General features: G+C 44.0%; 2 protein-coding genes across 2 annotated transcripts; both read right to left on the minus strand.

Moving 5' to 3' along the window:
• Nucleotides 1-394: 394 nt before the first annotated feature.
• LOC135650964 (uncharacterized) lies at nucleotides 395-7341 on the minus strand. The gene is made up of 3 exons (XM_065170693.1): nucleotides 7232-7341; nucleotides 1147-1303; nucleotides 395-603 (listed from the first exon to the last, which is right to left on the minus strand). The coding sequence occupies exons 1-3, from the start codon at nucleotides 7232-7234 to the stop codon at nucleotides 557-559; spliced, it is 207 nt and encodes a 68-aa protein (XP_065026765.1). The 5' UTR covers nucleotides 7235-7341; the 3' UTR covers nucleotides 395-556.
• A 1097-nt stretch (nucleotides 7342-8438) lies between these two features.
• On the minus strand, nucleotides 8439-17082 carry LOC103981855 (T-complex protein 1 subunit zeta 1). Its single transcript, XM_009398608.3, has 15 exons — nucleotides 16814-17082; nucleotides 16639-16702; nucleotides 16410-16545; nucleotides 15327-15478; nucleotides 15181-15228; nucleotides 13465-13557; nucleotides 12705-12811; nucleotides 12048-12162; nucleotides 11872-11958; nucleotides 10904-11108; nucleotides 10697-10791; nucleotides 9217-9285; nucleotides 9037-9144; nucleotides 8823-8941; nucleotides 8439-8744 (listed from the first exon to the last, which is right to left on the minus strand). Exons 1-15 carry the CDS (start codon nucleotides 16945-16947, stop codon nucleotides 8669-8671), a joined length of 1608 nt encoding a protein of 535 aa, XP_009396883.2. The 5' UTR covers nucleotides 16948-17082; the 3' UTR covers nucleotides 8439-8668.
• Nucleotides 17083-20386: the final 3304 nt, after the last annotated feature.

The raw sequence follows: 20386 nt of genomic DNA on the forward strand, positions 1-20386 counted from the left end.
ATTCCTACAAAAGATGATGCATCCGACATGATTATTCCTTGGACGATCAAGTCTGTAATACCTATAAGTTGAGCTCAATGGATTGAATTTAGAAGATCAAACTTTAATTGGTCAGTAAAATAATGATCGTTATATTTATAGTTGTTAACCATGGCCCAAGGTTTAAGTCTCCTTGTAGCACCAAACAAGTGATCAGAGTCATCACTAGCGATGCAACTTGTGATGACACCATAAGAAGAATTAACAACAAAAAGGAATAATAGAACATGAATAGTGAGTGATGCATATCATATGAACATAGTATTTAATAATTTAATAATAAAAATAATCACATAATGGGTATATACGCCTGGAAAAATATAATCTGCATGCAATTTCCACACACAACATAAGATGCCATAATGGGTATGCCTTGGAAAAAGACATTTATTTATTATTGAAAGCATCATAAAATCTTCATATCATCGTCCCCTATTAGAAACTGGGTTTACATCAAGATGATGAGAATCCTCAACCTCATACTTGAGTAGGGCTTTAGTCGTCCTCTTTGCTACTATCATGCCATCCCGCCACTCATGGCTGTTCTTATTATCTGGAACAAAGCTGCAAACAAACACAAGAATTAAATCATATCAGCACCATACGAAAACATCACACAAAGTCACGAGTTTCCAATGGATCAGCAAGCAGTCGGATCAATAATAGAAAGCTTCTCAGTTTCTCACAAATTTCTACGTGATAAGTTGACAAAGAGATATCATGAGAGGGACCTCGTTTGACACTTTTCAAACACCCCATTGGCAACAGCCTTAGGTAGTCCTAAATCACCCATTTATTTGTGATTTAAAAGGAATATAACATTATAAAAGTACAAAATGGAATCTTCTTAGTAGAAGATCTAACATGGGACTTTCAGATTATAAAAGTTCAAAACAGAGAATTTTTTGTTCAGTGTCATCATAATGAATACAGTCCTAATACAGATCAGCCAATTTGTGAACCAAATTATACTTGCACACCTTTATTTGGCTTAAATTTTCTATGCATATCAAAAACTAGATGCATATGCAAATGGAAAGATAAGGAACCAAAAAAGGAAACTATTATGGTCTCATGGTTAAGAAAGATGAGATTCACATGACATACATGATCCGACAACCACGAAGATAAAGAATCCAAGCAAGATAGGACCAACAGGATAGTTATCTCCTTTCTTTGTTGTTTTCTCTGGAACAGAGCCCCTCTTTGTGACATTCTTCTGAAACTTTGCAATTTTCCTGTCAGCAAGACGCCTTGACGTAGTCTGCACAGTAGCGGTCCCATCAGAGTATACATTTCTTAGCATTTTTACCATTTATCAGAGTATGCATAGTAAGTTGTACACAAATATCTATTGCAGCAATAGAAAATCAAATCATGGAGATAATTGATTACCAGAGCAAATGGGCTTCTTGGGACCAAATACTTTAACTACCAGAGTGAATAAGCATACAGCTAGAGACCAAAAAATCCATAGTTCTGAACAAGCTTTCACCTTTGCAACCAAAGCTACGGTGAAGGCTATACCATAAAGAATTGGAAAATCATCTAAGAAAAATCTCAAGTTTAGAAGCCTAATTGCAAAATGAAATTCACAGTGAAACATGGACAGCCCTGTGCTGTTCATCTCAACCAACCTCAGTCATGGCTAAACACTACAAAAACAATTCTCCTAAGTTATAATAAACTAAAACGAATTTCAATTGTAAAAATAGTAAGATGACAATAATCAGTTAATTTGCTGGGGGAGAAAACTGAAGTGAAAAATCATATCATAACTGCTCACACATGGCCAAACCATTTTCTTCCCAACTTCATGGGCAGAAAAAAATTAATTAGTCCGGATAATTTTAAACGCAAACTTTCCTTAATTTTTCTTCCTAAGCTTTCTTTCCAAGAAAGTAAAAGGAAAAGAAAGGCAATAAGATAAAAACTATATATATAAACTAAAAGAAAACCACTTGATCTTTCCTTGTTTGGACCAAATAAAGAGAAAGGAAGGATCAGTCACAACTCTCTTTTTTTGCTTCAATTCTCTCCACTTTTGGGAAGAAAGAAAGAAAAAAAAAGTCTTTTGAAAAAGTGTTGGTTCTCTCCACCTATCTCCCAGGATTTATAACCAAACAAGAGAAAGTCTCTCTCCACTTCTCTTGTTAATGCATTGAAAAGAGAGTATCCACTTTCTCTCCATCCAAATACTTTCGAAAGAGATTCCATAAATATATATAGAGAGGAAGAGAGAAAGAGAAACATGCAAACAAATCAAGTTGAGACACCCAAGAACTCATTTAATTACAGACTATTACTAAGTGATCACGATCTCTAATAGGGTATATTCTGATACCACCCCCGTAGCAACAATCAACAATCGCGTCAGCGCCATGCGACGCCTCAAGGCTGAGATGGTGCACTGCGTGAACGCAACACCTCGGACTCAGATGGGACGATCACCTGTTCCCGCACTATCCGAGGTTGTACAAGACGACGCTACATAGTATAGAGCCACTCCAAAAAGCTCGGAACGATGCCGCACAGGGCTGATCCGTGCAGGTCGGTCGGCGCCCGCATGGAAGGTACGAGTCGACCGCCCGAGAAGTCGGCGGCCATTAATGGATCATGTACGACCAACCTTCGTTCACATGTATAAAAGCCAACCTCCTAACCAGCGTCAGGGGTCGGACTTCAAACACCTCAACTCCCCCTAACTCCACTCAACACTGACTTGAGCTTCGACGAGTCAGGAATCTCCCTCCCGACCTCAGACTGTGTGCAGGAACTCGACGACGAAACAGCAACCCGACGGGGGAGGAAGAGAAACTCCTTGCTCTACCTTGGATCGATTCTGGAGATAAAGCTTGGACCCGACCTGATGTTGACCACCCCAGTTCGAGCAACCATGTGGGTGGCTCTGCGCACTCGGGATCAGACCAAGCCGTGTTGATCCATCGGCCACGACACAAAGTTGCTCAATGTTTTTGGCGCTAGGAGGAGGGCCCGATGTCGTAGGAGCATCCTCCACCAAACAACCCTAGCGAACGCCCTGGCGAGAAGGCACCCGCCACCATTTCCACCTTTGCCCTCGAAGGGCAGCTCCCCACTCTCCCGTATATGGATGGAAGCGCCTCGGCTCAGACTCCGGGGCGCTATTGCTGTTTGTTCAACGACCCTAAGCTTGTCTCTCGGGGCTAGCGCGGGATAGTTGGTCGTCTCCGCCGAGGCGTTCCTCAACCTCACCCACCAGGTGCAAGCGTTAGCTGGGATGATGCAGACCATCGCACCCCTCATACCCCAGCTAGCTCAGCAGACAATTCTTCCCCCACGATCGTCACCCGTGATCTAACCTACGCTCATCCCTACACCTCACAATGCCGCCCCGGTTGACCAACCACCTCTGGCTCCAAATGCCCGGGCACCCACGATCCGGGGAACAATTGAGACACCCGAGGCCAACGACAACATCCCTGTGCCCAGATGCGCTGCCTCGACCTTCCCCGAAGCCAACACCCTATAATCTGACTCGGCGGACGATTCGTTCCGAGCCCAGTTGCGGTTGGTAAATCGATGCCTGGACGAGGTTTAAAGTGAATTCCATAAATATTAGGAGGAGCTAAGGGAAAGTACCTCGGTAGGGTCCCCCTTTGCCCAAGAAATTCAGGACAAACCTATCCCCCTCAACTTCCACCTCCCGACAATAGAGGCCTATGATGGTGGCTCTGATCCAACAAAGCACGTCACCACCTTTCGAGCCCAGATGGCCCTATACGGCACTTCCGATGCCCTGATGTGTCGAGCATTTCCTACCACCCTCCGAGGCCCGGCTCGGATGTGGTATAGCCGATTGAGGCAATCCTCGGTATTGTCTTTTGATCAACTTACAAGGGAACTCGAGCTTCACTTCCTAGCATGAGTGCAACCTAATCCGTTTGCGGCCATGCTCATCGGGCTAAGGCAGAAGGAGGATGAATCTCTCCTCCCTCTTCGTCGCCCGCTTCGCTATTGAGATCCGATACGTTCCAGATGCCCACCCTATTTGGTTATGCAGGCATTCATAACGGGCCTACGACCTTCAAGGTTCTTTTGGTCACTGGTCGAGAGGCCACCAATGACCGTTCCCGAGATGCTCCAACGGGCCAACCAGTATGTTGTTGTGGAGGCACTGGTGGCAAGAAAGCACGAGGAGTCGCACAAAAGGCCTCGCCAGGAGCAAACCATGTGAGAAGATCAAGGAAAGAAGGCCCACCACGACAAGGCCGGAAGTAATGAGCCCAAGGTTTGCAGATTAAAAAAAAAGGGCCCGCTATAACGGAGCATGTGCCCGAGTTATAAATCTCGGCCAATCATGTGCCTGAGTTATGAATCTTGGCCAACCAGTGTCTAAGTTATGCACCTCGGCCACCCGAGTTGTGCGCCTCGGCCAAATAGTGTCCGAGTTGTACACTTCGATCAAATAGTGCTCGAGTGGTGCACCTCGGTCAAATAGTGTCCGAGTTGTGCATCTCAACCAAACAGTGCCCGAGTCATGCACCTCCAAACAGTTTTCGAGTTGTGCACCTCAACCAAACAATGTCCGAGTTGTGCACCTCGATCAAATAGTGCTCGAGTGGTGCACCTTGGCCAAACAGTGTCTAAGTTGTACACCTCAGTCAAACAATGCTCGAGTGGTGCATCTTGGCCAAATAGTGCCTGAGTTGTGCACCTCGACCAAATAGTGCTCGAGTTGTGCACGTCGGCCAAATAATGCCCGAGTGGTGCATCTCGGCCAAACAATGTCCGAGCCATGCACCTTAACCAAACAGTGCCCGAGTCATGCACCTCGACCAAACAGTGCCCGAGTGGTACACCTCGGCCAAACAGTATTCGAGTGGTGCACCTCGGCCAAACAATGCCTGAGTGGTGCACCTCGACCAAATAGTGCTCAAGTTGTGCACCTCAGCTAAACAATGTCCGAGTTGTGCACCTCCACCAAACACTATCCGAGTTGTGCACTGGCCAAACAGTGTCCGAGTTGTGCACCTCGACCAAATAGTGCTCGAGTGGTGCACCTCGACCAAACAGTGTCCGAGTTGTACACCTCGGCCAAACAATGTCTAAGTTGTGCACCTCGACCAAAGAATGTCCGAGTTATGCACTTTGGCCAAATAGTGTCCGATTTATGCACACACCTCGGTCAAATAGTGTTTGAGTTGTGCACTTTGGCCAAACAGTGTCTGATTTATGCACCTCAATCAAATAGTGTCTGAATTGTGCACCTCGGTCAAACAGTATCTGAATTGTGCACCTCGGTCAAACAGTGCCCGAGTTGTGCACCTTGGCGAAACAGTGTCCGAATTGTGCATCTCGGCCAAACAATATCCGAGTTGTGCACCTCGGCCAAATAGTGCCCAAGTGGTGCACCTCAGCCAAACAGTGTCCGAGTTATGCATCTCGACCAAATAGTGCCCTAGTCATGCACCTTGGCCAAATAGTGTCCAAATTGTGCACCTCGACCAAACAGTGCCAGAGTCATGCACCTCAGGCAAATAGTGCCCGAGTCATGCACCTCGGCCAAACAGTGCTCGAATTGTGCACATCGGCCAAACAATGTTCGAGTCACGTCTTGGCCAGTCCAATGCCCGAGCCACGCCTCGTGGCCAGTCCAATGTCCGAGTCATGTCTTGGCCAATCCAATGCCGGAGCCACACCTTGCTGCCAATCCAATGTCTGAGTCACATCTCGACCAATCCAATGCCCGAGCCCTGCCTCGCAGCCAGTCCAACGCCCGAACCACACCTCGCAGCTAGTTCGATGCTAGAGCCACGCCTCGTGGCCAGTTCAATGTCCGAGTCACGTCTTAGCTAGTTCAACGCCCGAGCCATGCCTTATGGCTAATTCGATGCCCGAGCAATGTTGTTCGGCCAGTCTTATGCCCGAGTAGTGTTGCTCGGCCAGCCCAGTGCCCGAGTCACATCGCTCGGCCAGTCCAGTGCTCAGTGTTGCTTGGCTAGTCATGTGCCCGAGCAGTGTTGCTCGGCTAGTCCAGTGCTCATTGTCAGAGTAGTGTGCTCGACCAAATCAGTGTCCAAGTAGTATTGTTCAACTAGTCATATGCCCGAGTAGTGTTGCTCGGCCATTCCTGCGCCTGAGCAATGTTGCTCGGTTAGTCCAGCCAATTCAGTGCTTAGTGCCCGAGAAGTGTTGCTCAACCAATCATGTGCCCGAGCAGTATTGCTCGACCAGTCCAGTGCCCATGATATGGTGCACTGCGTCGACACAACACCTTGGACTCGGGTGGGACGATCGCATGTTCTCGCACTGTCCGAGGTCGTACAAGATAGCGCCGCATAGTACAGAACCGCTTCAAAAAGCTCAGAACAACGTCGCACAGGGCCGATCCGTGCAGGTCGATTAGTGCCCACACATAAGGTACAAATCAATCGCCCGAGAAGTCGACGGCCATTAATAGACCACGTACGACCGATCTTTGTTCGCAGGTATAAAAGCCAACCTCCTGAGTCGGACTTCAAACACATCAGCTCCCCCTAACTCCACTCAACATTGACTTGAGCTACGGAAGGGTCGAGTCGAAAAATCCCCCTCCCAACCTCGGCCTGTGTGCAGGAACTCGACGACGAAGCAACAACCCGGCGAGAAACTCCTTGCTCTACCTTGGATCAATTATGGAGATGAAGCCTGGACCCGACCTGACGCCGACCACCCCAGTTCGAGCAGCCACGTGGGCGGCTATGCGGACTCGGGATCGGACCAAGCCGTGCTGATCCATCGGCCGGCGTAAAGTTGCTCAACAATCCCTATGTTTTCAAAACCGTTAAAAGTACTTGCATCTCCATGAAGGCACATCACACTCATCCAAATGACCGAATGCATCAAACCAGATGACAAATCGCTCGATCGCCCACCCTAACCCTGCGAGATAAAAACCTTTTCCTCGGCCCAAGAAACACAACAAATCAAGGGCGTCCCTTGAAACATACCAAATACATACAAACTACATAGATCGAAAGAAAAATTGGTTCGGAATGGATTCTTCCAAAAGACAACGGCAGGCTAGAAAAGAGGAACCAGGATGAAATCTCTCAAGATTAGGGCCCGTGTCGATCGAGAGAGAATTGATCCACCAAAAACCAAAATTAACAAAGAAAAATCAGGGACTTTACGCAAGGAAATTAGGGTCCGGGAGGAGAGGCCGGCTCACCATGTTCTCGGTCGAGGGGAAGTAGGAAAGGAAGCGGCGGAGGAAACGAGCTCGGGGCAATGGGCGGAGTTACCCTTTGTGGCGTCATTTAAGACACACGTCAAGTCCGGTTTCTATGGCGATTAATTTACGTATATATTTATTTATTCCACTAAAATTAAATTTTATTATAATTTACATATTGTAATTATACTTAATTATTACCAATTGAAACTTACAAGTGACGTTAAATTCCAGTTTGATTGGGTAACTTCTCTGCGTATGATGCATTTTCTATCAACAATAATTCTTATCTTCAGAAGATGAAAAGCAATTTACACGTACAAATCGATAGATAATTCATCCATCGAAATTTTATTGGACGTAAATGTCTCATCATACCAATGAGCACATCATATCTATCTACATCCTTGAAATTGTTGTGAGTACCAAAGATAAATTAGATTGATCCCCTCTGTTTAAGATTATATGCTTTCCCGCAATGCCAAATCCATCCCCTTTTTATTTGATGATCCTTCATGTATATATATATACATGCATCTAACCGATGCATATTTTGATCATTAAGATGCCCCATTCATGTTGGGATTCATCCTCTTGTCTGTTTCATTGGATTATAATATGGTTTATCATCTCCTCCCAATTTCCTTCGAACTCTTACATTAATTGACGTGCCTTTCACTATCAAAAACCGAATCATTTTGGGTCTTCCAATGCATATGGTACGTCTTTCACTATCGTAGCATCATTTCCCAGCTCCAATGCTACATCAATATAACGAGCGAGAACAGAGATGAACACGTTCAAGGTGTCGAAAGCCGACGCCCGCTTCCTCGGTCATGGCAGAGAGCGAGGCGAGAGCCAGGGCTTCCCTGCCGTCACCATGGTTTCGGAGGTGGTCGGATGGCGAGCCAGCGAACAAACACTAGGACTGATCACGCTCAAAACTAAGGATCCTCAACGCTCTAACTCTGCAGCTGCTTAAACCTCGCCTGCAGTAGAACAATGGAGGAGTCGAGGGCAAAAGGGAGTCGTTTGGTGGGCATGGGAGGAGGGCCACAGTCACTTTAGAGGGAGAAAGGTATGGGAAAGGAGAAAAGTGGCTCTGCCAACTCAGGTGACCATAAAATTTTGCTCTACAACCAAACCAGAACCATAGTCACCCAAAGAAAGATAGCAGATGATGTTTCTTGACGAACAGAACACAAGACTTAATCGGAAACTACTTAGGATAAACAATTTAGACAGTCTAACTATATCACGAGTATGCTTCCTTGTCTCATATGAACTAAACCGGCAAAAAATGATAGGATAAAATTTAGGCAGCTAGCCAAATACCATCTGCATGGGCATGGCAGTGTGTCATCAGGCAGATCAAGATATTGAAAACTCCACCCTCGACTCAAGACAATGACTTTGAGATGATACTCCATACAATTAGCTGGGTTTCCTCATGTTTCGACCGGCCCGGATCACTTCATCTACCAGAAGCAACTGGGAAGCGATGACAGGCCTGCGTACCACAATTATATATCATTTATGTGCTTGCTCATAAGAATAAAATTCAAAATATGCAAGAGGGTGGACATACCCAGAGTTTATGATTTGTCGCTTCACTGAGTAGTTATCAAAGATCCCTTCCATGTTCGGATCTATCGGTTCTCCGGTATGATGATTCAAACCCACGATGTTACCTCTGTCATGTTCACCCTTGAATACAACATAAATAATGATTAGTTAAACCATGATCCATTTTGTTTAATCTTGCATGCGAGTGTGGAGAAAAATATAGAGCAGGCCTTTACTGTAAGAGCAATAATGACATCTTGTGTGTCGAGGCCAGAGTTCTCTGCTAGTGTCTTCGGTACCACCAGTAAAGCATCAGCAAAAGCTTCCACGCCAAGCTGTGCACGCTGTTAAAAGCATTCGATTAAAAACTCAGCATCGTGCAACAGCTGCTTGAACAGAATCTTAGGTCAGCTTACCCCTTGAACAGTTTTCTTCACATTGTTGACCAAGTGCTGCCTGGCTGCTACCTCAAAAGCCCCAGCCCCCTATTCCCGGGAAGAAATATGATGCAAATGTTAGTAAATTATCCAGGACCTTATCTTTACTCATTCACACTGATTTAGCACTTGTCCGATATATAGATGCACTAAATTCAGCGACAAATAAAGTTAATTGACATACTATATGAGAATAGCAATTAGCACACAAAGCAAGAAGCTAACAGATTATTACATTTAAAAATAAAACACACTGAATAAGACAACATGGTGAGTGCACATGACATATTCAGAAAACTGGACAAAATTTCAAAGGAAGTTGCTAATCAAATCTTGACTATGTGATTATAAACTTGCGTAGGTTGTCCTTTTTTTTGCAGACATTATTTAAACACGTACATTTTACAAGATACTATATGAGTGCTGATTAACATAACACTATGAAAGTAATTGTCCACTTCAATCAATCAATATTCCCAACATGATAGGCAACTGATGTGCAAAATTACAAGAAACACAATCACATAACTACAAACTGTAACAAATCCATTCCTTAACATAAACCTCTATTAGACTTAACAACCATGTCTTAGAGTCAACTGCTAAAGAATATGAAGTGGCTGAAACACCAGAATTATGGTTCTGCAGCTATTTTATGTTCCATTTCAATTGAATAAAAGCCACCCACGTTTATGTTCCTGCAATAATGTCCGTTCACCACTATTTTATTTTTTTCAAAAATTTAAAGTAAAAATTTTCTTGCTGAGGATCCAGTCAAGCAACCAAGGGAAACATATGCCAAGGAACTATATCAAGGCATTAGCTGACATTGACATCCAGGTCAGTGTAACAGAAATTGTCTTTTTCCTTGTGAACTTGTGTTAGTAATATAGGTACGGTTGTGAAATAAGAACCAGATAACAGTCTTTAATAGGGAGCACTGGGCATTCTGAATTATTATATAATCTGGTACCTTATAAAACTATACATGCATGACAACCTCCAAAGCCGTAGTCATGCATAATGCTGATACCTTCTGAGTAAGCTAATGCCACTTATCCGGCTACAAAAAAGATGAAGCAACTTATAAAAAGTTGGCAAGTAACCCACTTGTAATCTTTTGGAATATAGCACAACCAAGCAAACCCCAAAATGAAAAGGCCGCAAACCCCAAAGTGATAAGGGCTACAGAAATCATATTGTCATGACAGCCATGCCAACACACATTGACTTGCTTGATCCAGCACAACTGACAAAGAAACTGCTTACAGTTAAGCTTGTTAATCCAAGCCGATTAGCAAAACCCATGACATGGAATGTGGCATAGCACACGCCATACCGACAGGATATGAGCATGAAACAGGTGCCACAGAAGGTAAACATTGCAAAATACTTTCACTAACAAATGCAGCATGAAGTTTATTAGCATTTAATAAATTTTACATATTCAAATTCTCACCAGGACAACAGCTTCATCTTCAATTGTATTCTTGACAGATCTGAGGCCATCACGAACAGCATCCTTGATTTGAGCAATTGTATGATCATTTGGTCCTGCATTGAGGACAATCATGAACAACCTGGTTTGAGATACCCAATCATCTATTCTCTTGCTATAATAACAACCTGGTTTGAGAAAATAGCATTATTCTAAAAGCTTGAGAACCTTTAATCAAGATAGTACAGGAGAGAGGGTTTTTCACGTTCTCCACAAAGGTGTATTTTTCTTCACCAAGGATATGTTCATAGACAAGCCCAGCCCAACCAAGACAATCTTCGGTTAAGTCATCAACAGAATTAACAGCTTCCCCTCCACAGGCTAGAACTAGCCTTTCCATATTCCTCCTCTTGGCTCTCCGAAGTGCAATAATCTAAAATTGAGAGTAAAAAATAATAAAACCCAGTACATGGTATAGATCCTTAACTAGTTACAAAGATTTCAGAAATACAACAACCAACATCGCACACAAAAGGTTCTAGCATTGTTAGGGATGGCTGAGAACAGTACTTAGCTCAACAAAGGCAAGAATATCATAAATTTATGGAGCGAAGAAAATAAGGTTGAACAACATGTGAAAACAGCCAATGCAGAGCTAGTCCCGCACCAGTTTCTGACGAGAAAACATGAAGCTAAATACTATTGTGATTATTACCAAGACAAATGATTCTCTCATATGAGGTTGTGCTAGAGATATCAGTAAAAACTATTGACCTCGTAAATGGACCTTCTGGATAAACCATAAAACAAAAGATTACATTCGATTTTCTGCATTTTATGACCTGAATAGGTTTCATACTTCACACTATGAAACATACTACAGCAATCAATTTATACAACATGGACATTATCAAGAATCAGAATCTTTTGCACAGGAACTAATAATTTACGAGTTTGGAATTTTAAACAAACTCCAGCTAAAAAAAGCTCATATCGTTATCTACAATGCAGAATAAGAATTAAATTTTGCAAATATCAAATGTGATGTTTTGCACACATAGAATTCTTGCTGCGCCACAACATTTTCCTCCTAAAAAGCAGAGCATCATTAAAGCATGCAATAAGACATGCCCATCAATATATCAACAGCCAGAGGTGATTATAACTGTTAAGTATCAAGTGATGGCATGACTAACCCCTGCACGAGCAAGGAGATCCAGCGATGGAGGATCAATTCCCTTTTGGTTAATTATGACAAAGTTATTGTCATTGCCCGAGCAGACCTGCATGTGATGAATAGTTTGTGGAAGTTGCACGTAAGCATATGGTGTTTGAGATAAGTATGCAATGTGAAGAGGATTTTTTTTTTAACCTTATTCTTTAGTTCAATAATCTTCTTAACTCGCTCATCGACTTGACGCCGTTCAGCAGCAACCATTTTCTCTCTCTGCTCCGCATTAGAGTAGAAAAATCCTGCATTTATTTCACTAAAGGAAAAAAAAATTATGTCCATACAAAATATATATCCAAAGCAAGGATCAAAATGTTGCATGCTATGGCTTCTCTCATCGACTGCGAGCATGGTAGAGACCACATCATATATTTAGCTATGCCATGCATTTTTAATAATGGAGCTGTGCATAACATGGGTGCATACCATATAACAGTAAGGAATACTGCATTGATGAGTGTTTTTGCACCATGAATCGGTACCATAATCCACAAATGAAAAAAGATAGCATATTTATGAATGTGATTCTTCCTGGGTGTCATGCCACATGGAAAAAAGGGCAATAATAGACCGATAAGATCAATGAACTACCTAAAAAAACAGAGCTGTTATAAAGGACTTCGCATAACATATTGATAGGCATTTATTTTGAGAAAAAATATGTTTTGCGCATGCCAAGGATGAAGACACTAAACAAAATGCACTCATCAAACTAGCATGACCAAGAATACAAAACATAAATTTCCATACACTCTTTTTTCAATGAACTTTGTGAAAAGCGAGTATAACAAGATTAACCTTTTCTCATACTCCAAAGAGACATTGCATGTCAAGATATAACAATTCTCTGCCCTCCGTTTCATATCAGGATGTCGAGAACCATGATCAAGGACAAGACCCTCAACCTTAAGAAAAAATGTGAAAACAAAAATGAGACTAAAAATGGGTCATAAACTTGATATGAATTAAAAGTAATCAATGGGCAAGTTTAATTGAATTCTTGCTTGTCCACATAAATAAGAAAAAACATCAATAGCTTGTTAACATTTAGAAATCACAAGCACAGGTAAAATAGTGTGATTTGCCATATCTGATCAAATGGCTCAGCTCAGTCTCATAGTATCCTTTTTCTTTCGGGTTCTTATAACATATACCTGTTATAACAGGATAGTCTTCTTTTATGAGGAATATTTCTCCATATCCACTTAGTTCTGCACTCTGGTCACCTCTGGCAGTATTTTTCAAAATTGATCTATTAGTCCCTAGGGTTCACCAGTCAATCACCAAATCCTTTGTGAAATCACTTAAACAATCACCAAAACTACTAAAAGTATCACAACACCAAATATATAGGTAGATAAACCAAACAACTTTTGTTACTGATGAATTTGCTTATGTTTCATATTTTGCCTTTTGTACTCTAAAAAATCCTACATAAGAAAATATTTATAGGTTGTAGATTTTAGATACCAACCAATACTAGTAAAATTACAGTGTAATATACAGCATATTACATGCAAGCAAATAAAAACAATCTGAATTACCAAGAAAAGCCTACCAAGCGTGTATCAACATCAAACTTATGGCGCATGTGCATTATCTCCACCATGAAGAGATCAATGGGTTCATCAGGCTTGCGTATACAGAGAACCTGTTCATATCGAAAGCAAATTTTGTTATGGCATGCCTAGATACAGCTAGATGGAATACAAATAGGAATTAAAGTTCGAAATCATAAACAGACAAAATTTGATGATCCAGAGCTGAAAAAAAATATGACTGTTGGATGAAAGGTTAAAAGCAAGAAATCAATTTGCAGTTCATGACGAGAAATAGAAAATGTGATGATTGCGATTCCAATCAAAATAACATCAACCATGGCAACCAAAACTGATACTTTGAAGCCGAAAAAGAGAGGATAAGTTCCACTCCTACCTATTAAAGATACAAACTAGGATTTGCTACCAGATTCTGAAGCTTCAGACGAACCAGCCAGCCTCAAGTCAGTCTAAGTCCATTGAGGATGATTTTAAATAGCCATGCAAAATTAGCCCAAAATTTCTTTTTCCCGATGTTGTGTTTGTGACAAATTGGAATTATGAAAATTTTCTCTTTCTGAAAATGCAAAGGTCTGACTAAATCCCACAAACACAATCTGAGGTTTATTTAGCAAAACTTATCAGCCTAGTCAATTAGGTACAACTTAAGGAGCACATATTGATCCAATTTGACAAAATAACTAGATCTACTTAAATCCATAAAAGAACTCTAAATCATGCTACAACAAGCACAACAGTTAGAATGCTTTTAAAGAACACTTAAAGCAAGTGACTCAAATAGGATTCTATTTTATTTTCATTTCTAATTCCCAAAAACTTGAAGTGTCAAGATAATGCATTCTATTGTCTTTTTTCTATGGAACAGGGCCACTTATATTTGAGAACCTTTCTGGCAAGAACCAATTTAGAATAATATAGCCAGACATGTGGGCCTCACTTGCCACATTAATTTACTTATTGCTCGTCACATGCCCAAAGTCCTAACAGAGGAATGGAGGAGTAGAGGTACCAGGAGGTCCGATAGCAGTGGGCCATGGCGGGTGGGGGTGGACCTGTGGCCCGAGCAGATGTCATGAGTCAAAACTGTCCATGGTTCAGGTTGCACTCGCAACCCTAAGCAGCAGGGTTTAAGGAAACAAATAAATGATCTAGATTTGGATTGCCCAAAAATGGGCAGTCTGCATTCAAGTTCACGTCTGGACCAATGAATACCAGCTAGCGTGTACCAGTCCAGACAATCACATTCTCCAGGGCAGAGCATTTATGGGCACATGAAGTGTCGCCGATGAAGGTAGTGAAAGTACACTTATGAAGTAAAAGCATATATATGAGCATATTTACATAAGCAACTATTACCTGAAAATTTCTAATTTCAGTGTAAAGCTACTGAAAGTACACTTATGAAGGAGATGCTACGAACATATACTGTACTGCAAAGATTGATAAATCATAAACCAGAATGAAGTAAATTTAGCACCATAAGCAACTGATAGTTAGCAACTTATAAAAGAAACGGTTCACCCACAACTGTAGCATGGAAGCATAACATAAGATATGCTTGTAATCAATTGAATTGTGTTTAGCATATGCAAAAAGATGTTCCTAAAATGCCAGCATCAAAAGTGAATGTTAATCACCACATTATGCATTTACTATTAGAGAAGCATAAGAAACAAAGGCTCCAAGATAAATGTATGGGTGAGTATAAAACTTACTGCATTTACAACAATATCTGTTAGTTGATCAGCTAGTGCTTCATATAGCTATAACAAAGAAAGTTCAAGAAACAATGTTAAAAGATGAATACTTAAAAAGCATTAGTATGTTAGATGTATGTTACAGAAAGAATTAATTTGTTTACCTTTGTCCTAAGAGTTGTTCTTGCTACCATTTTCAATATCTCCTTGTCAGGCACATCACCCATCACAGCCGGTGTTTTGAACTTCTCAAGAAATTCAAGAGTAGCCCTCTTTGCAATTTCAAATCCATCTACCAGCACTCGTGGATGCATCCCTGAATAAAAAGCATTTTTAAGGTAAGAATGAGATTAAGAAAAAACTCTTTTGCAATGAGCTGTAATCATACGCAACGCTCAGCACTCTCAAGAGAGGCTAAAAAATGTCTTCTAGAACCAGGTACCACATGATCAGAGATAAAGTAAATTCCATTAAACTCACAAGCAGGAAAGTATCATTTCCACATCACAAGAAGCTGTACATACATGATCAAGAACTAATCAAAAGACAACAGTTTGTAAACTGTATAACCGGCAATAATTTTAAACTTATCCATGAAGTTCTAACTTTTAGTATGATTCTATCACTCACAAAAAATTAACACAAAATTTAGCTTCAAATCGGCCAAGGCCCACAAATGCAAGCGAAGAATTGCATGAAAATAATGTATTCCATCAGAAGTACAGAATGAAACAATACCACTTGTCCTCACAAGACAAAGAGCAGGACTCCAAAAATCCCAGAGGTACTGCATTATACCAACCATACTAACTGTACTATGTTGGTATGATACCATACCAACATCAATAGGTCCCTGATACCAGTCAGTGCTAAGCAATTGCTAGTTTCCTTTTTATTATTATTTTTCTACCAAAGAATACAGTAACATGCTGGTAATAAGTGCCAGTTTGATAGAATTCTGGAACAAGTACAAATATTTAAAACCTTCCATATAAATGAATCAGCTTCTGATGGGCAAATCATAAACTAAAAGGTAATTTCTTTGATGATATCTTTGCCACATATGATGAAACTTCTTATACGGAAAATGTGCAACAAAGGGGTAAAGAAGTGCAACCATGCACGTGGTAGAAACCCCAAACTAAGGACACTGTGATGTTTATTTAACCAGGACGATAACCATCAAAACAGGGCAAAAGATTTCACCCAGAATAGAAAAAGATCAACCGGGCGGCTAAATAGCAGACCTTCGTCAATGTACCGCTCCGACTGCTTCATCAGCTCCCCAATGAATAGCACAGTGGAGGTGGTGCCATCACCACTCGTCTCGTCCTGTGCGACGGCTGTCCTTGCGATCATGATGGCCGTGGGGTTTTGGATTTGCTGCCGATTCAACAAAATGCTGAGCCCTACCGACGCAATACTCGATAAATGGGTAAAGATGGAAACTTTGATGCGGATTTACGTAAATCATACCATCTCCTTCAAGAGGGTGTTGCCATCTTTCGTCAGCTTGATATCCCCAGCTCCCCCGACGAGCCTACGCTCACAGAAATCAACGCGCAGAGTCCAAATTAGAGGTCAGACGACAATGAGGAGGAGGAGAGAGAGAGAGAAAGTGAGAGAGAGAGAGAGAGAGAGGAAAGATTACATCTTGATGGTGCCCTTGGGGCCGAGATTGGTCCTGAGGACGTCTTGGAGACCCTTGGCGGCGTTAATGTTCATGTGGAGCGCCGCCGACTTGTTCAGCACCTCGGCGTTCGGATTCAACACTCGGAGCGACATCTTGACGTCCTCTCGTCCGATCGTCCCACCGAAGAACCAAAACAGAGAAGGCGGAGGAGAGGCAACAACGAGATCAAGCGAGAGTAGGGTTTTAACGTTGACAGACAGGAGGCGGCGAGCGTCGTCTCGGCCAGGAGTTAAAAGTACGAGCTCGTCGGGCTTAATCGCGCCCGATCCTTCGGATTTGGAGTCGGTCCGTGGCCTAACCCGGACCCGCCTTTGAACAATCATCCTCATGATTCATACCGGGTCGAGTCTTGAGATAACGGGTTTGGAATATGCCTACCCGAATTGGGAACTTAAACGGATTGGCACGCTTAACCTGATAAGTAAAGGGGTCGGGTAATTAACCCGATAAATGATTAGGTTAAGCATCTTAAATGTGCTATCTTCGGATTAATCTATTAATAACATATAAATGTTTGTCATGAGTAGATCTTGTTGATGAACTGATGCGCCGTGGCTAATAAGTCAGCACGGCCTGGTCCACGGGGCGATGTCGGGAGTCTTCGGTTGGCTGAGCTAGATGCCGAAGTTGGTCGAGCCCTTCAGTCGGTGTGTTGGCACTGCAATATTAACGTCTTTTCGTCGGGATGCTGATTAGCGCGTCGGGAGGAAGGACGCCTCTATCGATGGGGATGACCTCGCCTTGGACGTTACCGTTTTCCTACACAAAAGGCCCTGCCGGGTCGTTACCGACTGTGGCCCCTCGACAAGTAAGTCGGTGTGGGGTTTTACTTTCTCTCTTTTTTCTTCTCCCTTAGCCGGATGTCGGCCAAGGGCTTTTATACTACTGTACGAGGGTCGGTCATACGCGGGTTTGGCGTGACGGCCGATCCTCGAGGGATAAGATAGTACCTTTGTACGACCGTCGTCCCGGGACGTGCGGAACGACGTCATCCCGGGCTTACCGGGACGGGACATACTTAGTGGCGTCTTGATACGATTACTGGCTGCATGGGGGTGCTTCTCTTGCTGACTTGGTTGTGGCGTAGTGTGGCATCGATTGTGACATGGCTTGGGCCCGAAGTATACCTTATCACTTCTCCTCCCCCCCCCCCCCATCGAGGCATGTCGTGGGGTCCTTGAGGGGGCGAGAGGCACGCCTGTATTGGAATGCCACGGTTGTGTTGATTGCTCGCGGGGGGAAGCTGGATTGGCATGTCATGAGGCAGTTCAAGGGTAGCGCCTTGTGCTTTGGGAATGATTTTGTGCTATCGGTCGGGTGGCTGGGCCCGTGCAGGGAGACCGAACTGTGTGAGCTGGGAGGAGATGGCCTGTTGGCCGAGTACCTGATCTTGGATTTGTGTTTGGTGCCAATGAGTCGTAAGTCGAGAATCGATCTGGAGCAGCCCGGGCAAGGATTGGACCTGTGGGCCGAGTGACTGATCTCAGATTTATGTTTGGTGCCGATGAGTTGCAAGTCGGGAATCGATCTGGAATGACTTGGGCAAGGATTGGACCCGTGGGTCGAGTGATAGATCTCAGATTTATGTTTGGTGTCGATGAGTCACAAATCGGGAACCGATCTGGAGCGACTCGGGTATGGATTGGACTTGTGAGCCGAGTGACTAATCTCGGGCTCAGGTTTGGTGCCGACGGGTCACAAGTCGGGAACTGATCTAGAGTGACTCGAGCAAAGATTGGACCTATGGGCCGAGTGACTGATCTCGGGCTCAGGTTTGGTGCTAGCGAGTCGTAAGTCGGGAACCAATATGGAGTGACTCGGGCAAGGATTGGACCTGTGGACCGAGTGACTGATCTCAGGCTCAGGTTTGGTGTCGGCGAGTCACAAGTCAGGAAATAATCTGGAGTGACTCGGGCAAGGATTGGACTTATGGGCCAAGTGACTGATCTCGTGCTCAGGTTTGGTGCTGGCGAGTCGCAAGTCGGGAACCAATCTGGAGTGACTTGGGCAAGGATTGGACCTGTGGGCCGAGTGACTGATCTCGGGCTCAGGTTTGGTGCCAGCGAGTCGTAAGTCGAGAACCAATATGGAGTGACTCGGGTAAGGATTGGACCTGTGGATCGAGTGACTGATCTCAGGCTCAGGTTTGGTGTCGGCGAGTCACAAGTCGGGAAATAATCTGGAGTGACTCGGGCAAGGATTAGACTTATGGGTCGAGTGACTGATCTCGTGCTCAGGTTTGGTGCTGGCGAGTCGCAAGTCGGGAACCAATCTGGAGTGACTCGGGCAAGGATTAGACCTGTGGGCCGAGTGACTGATCTTGGGCTCAGGTTTGGTGCTAGCGAGTCGCAAGTCAGGAGATGATCTGGAGCAACTCGGGCAAGGATTGGACCTATGGGCCAAGTGACTGATCTCGGGATGGAGTGACTCGGGCAAGGATTGGACCTGTGGGCCAAGTGACTGATCTCGGGCTCAAGTTTGGTACTGACGAGTAGCAAGTAGGGGACCGATTTGGAGCGACTTGGGCAAGGATTGGACCTGTGGGCTGAGTGACTGATCTCGGGCTCAGGTTTGGTGCCGGCAAGTCGCAAGTCGGGAACCGATCTGGAGCGACTTGGGGAAGGATTGGACCTATGGGCCGAGTGACTGATCTCGGGTTCAGGTTTGGTGCTAGTGAGTCACAAGTCGGGAAACAATCTGGAGCGACTCGGGCAAGGATTGGACCTGTGGGCCAAGTGACTAATCTTGGGCTCAGGTTTGGTACCGGTGAGTCGCAAGTCAGGAACCGATCTGGAGTGACTCGGGCAAGGATTGGACCTGTGGGCCGAGTGACCGATCTCGGGCTCAGGTTTGGTGTCGGTGAGTCACCAGTCGGGAACCTATCTAGAGTGACTCGGGCAAGGATTGGACATGTGGGCCAAGTGACTGATCTCGGGCTCAGGTTTGGTGCCACCGAGTCGCAAGTCGGGAAACGATCGGGAGTGACTCGGATGAAGCCTAGGGGGCGACGTTGGGCGGCATGCCAGATTTAGCCCGAGTGCCACCGCACCACGTGGCAGGCCGTATAGAGCGGCGTGGGGCCTGGCTGTCAGGAACGGTCATCGCGCACCCGCAACAACTCCGTTCAACATGTTTTGGCTTGGTTTTAAGTCCTTTTGCTTGTAAAAATATAAGTTCGAATAAGTTGCAACGCTACAGTGTGATCGCTCACTGAACCGAGCAAAACAGCCCCAAAACAGCTCTGTTTTCACATGCCACAGGTTGATTTCTGTAGCCCGCTACTGCACATAAAACGTCAGCCATCTCAGCACCCTGGAAACCCCTGGGTGGTACAGGGCTAGATGGGGCTTCGGTATAGTGTCGGGTATTGAACAATCTTTCGCAAGTTCGCACATTACCTTGACGGGAACTTGTTGTCATGCCCGACACCCGGTGAGCTATTTGTGGACTTGCAACTGTTTGTTCAACCCTCTAAAGTCCTTATTTTCCTCCTCTCCCTCTTTTCTCTTGTGCATGTAAGGTGCTCGCTGA

Source organism: Musa acuminata, chromosome BXJ1-4 (assembly GCF_036884655.1).
Source record: "Musa acuminata AAA Group cultivar baxijiao chromosome BXJ1-4, Cavendish_Baxijiao_AAA, whole genome shotgun sequence".
NCBI lineage: Eukaryota > Viridiplantae > Streptophyta > Magnoliopsida > Zingiberales > Musaceae > Musa > Musa acuminata.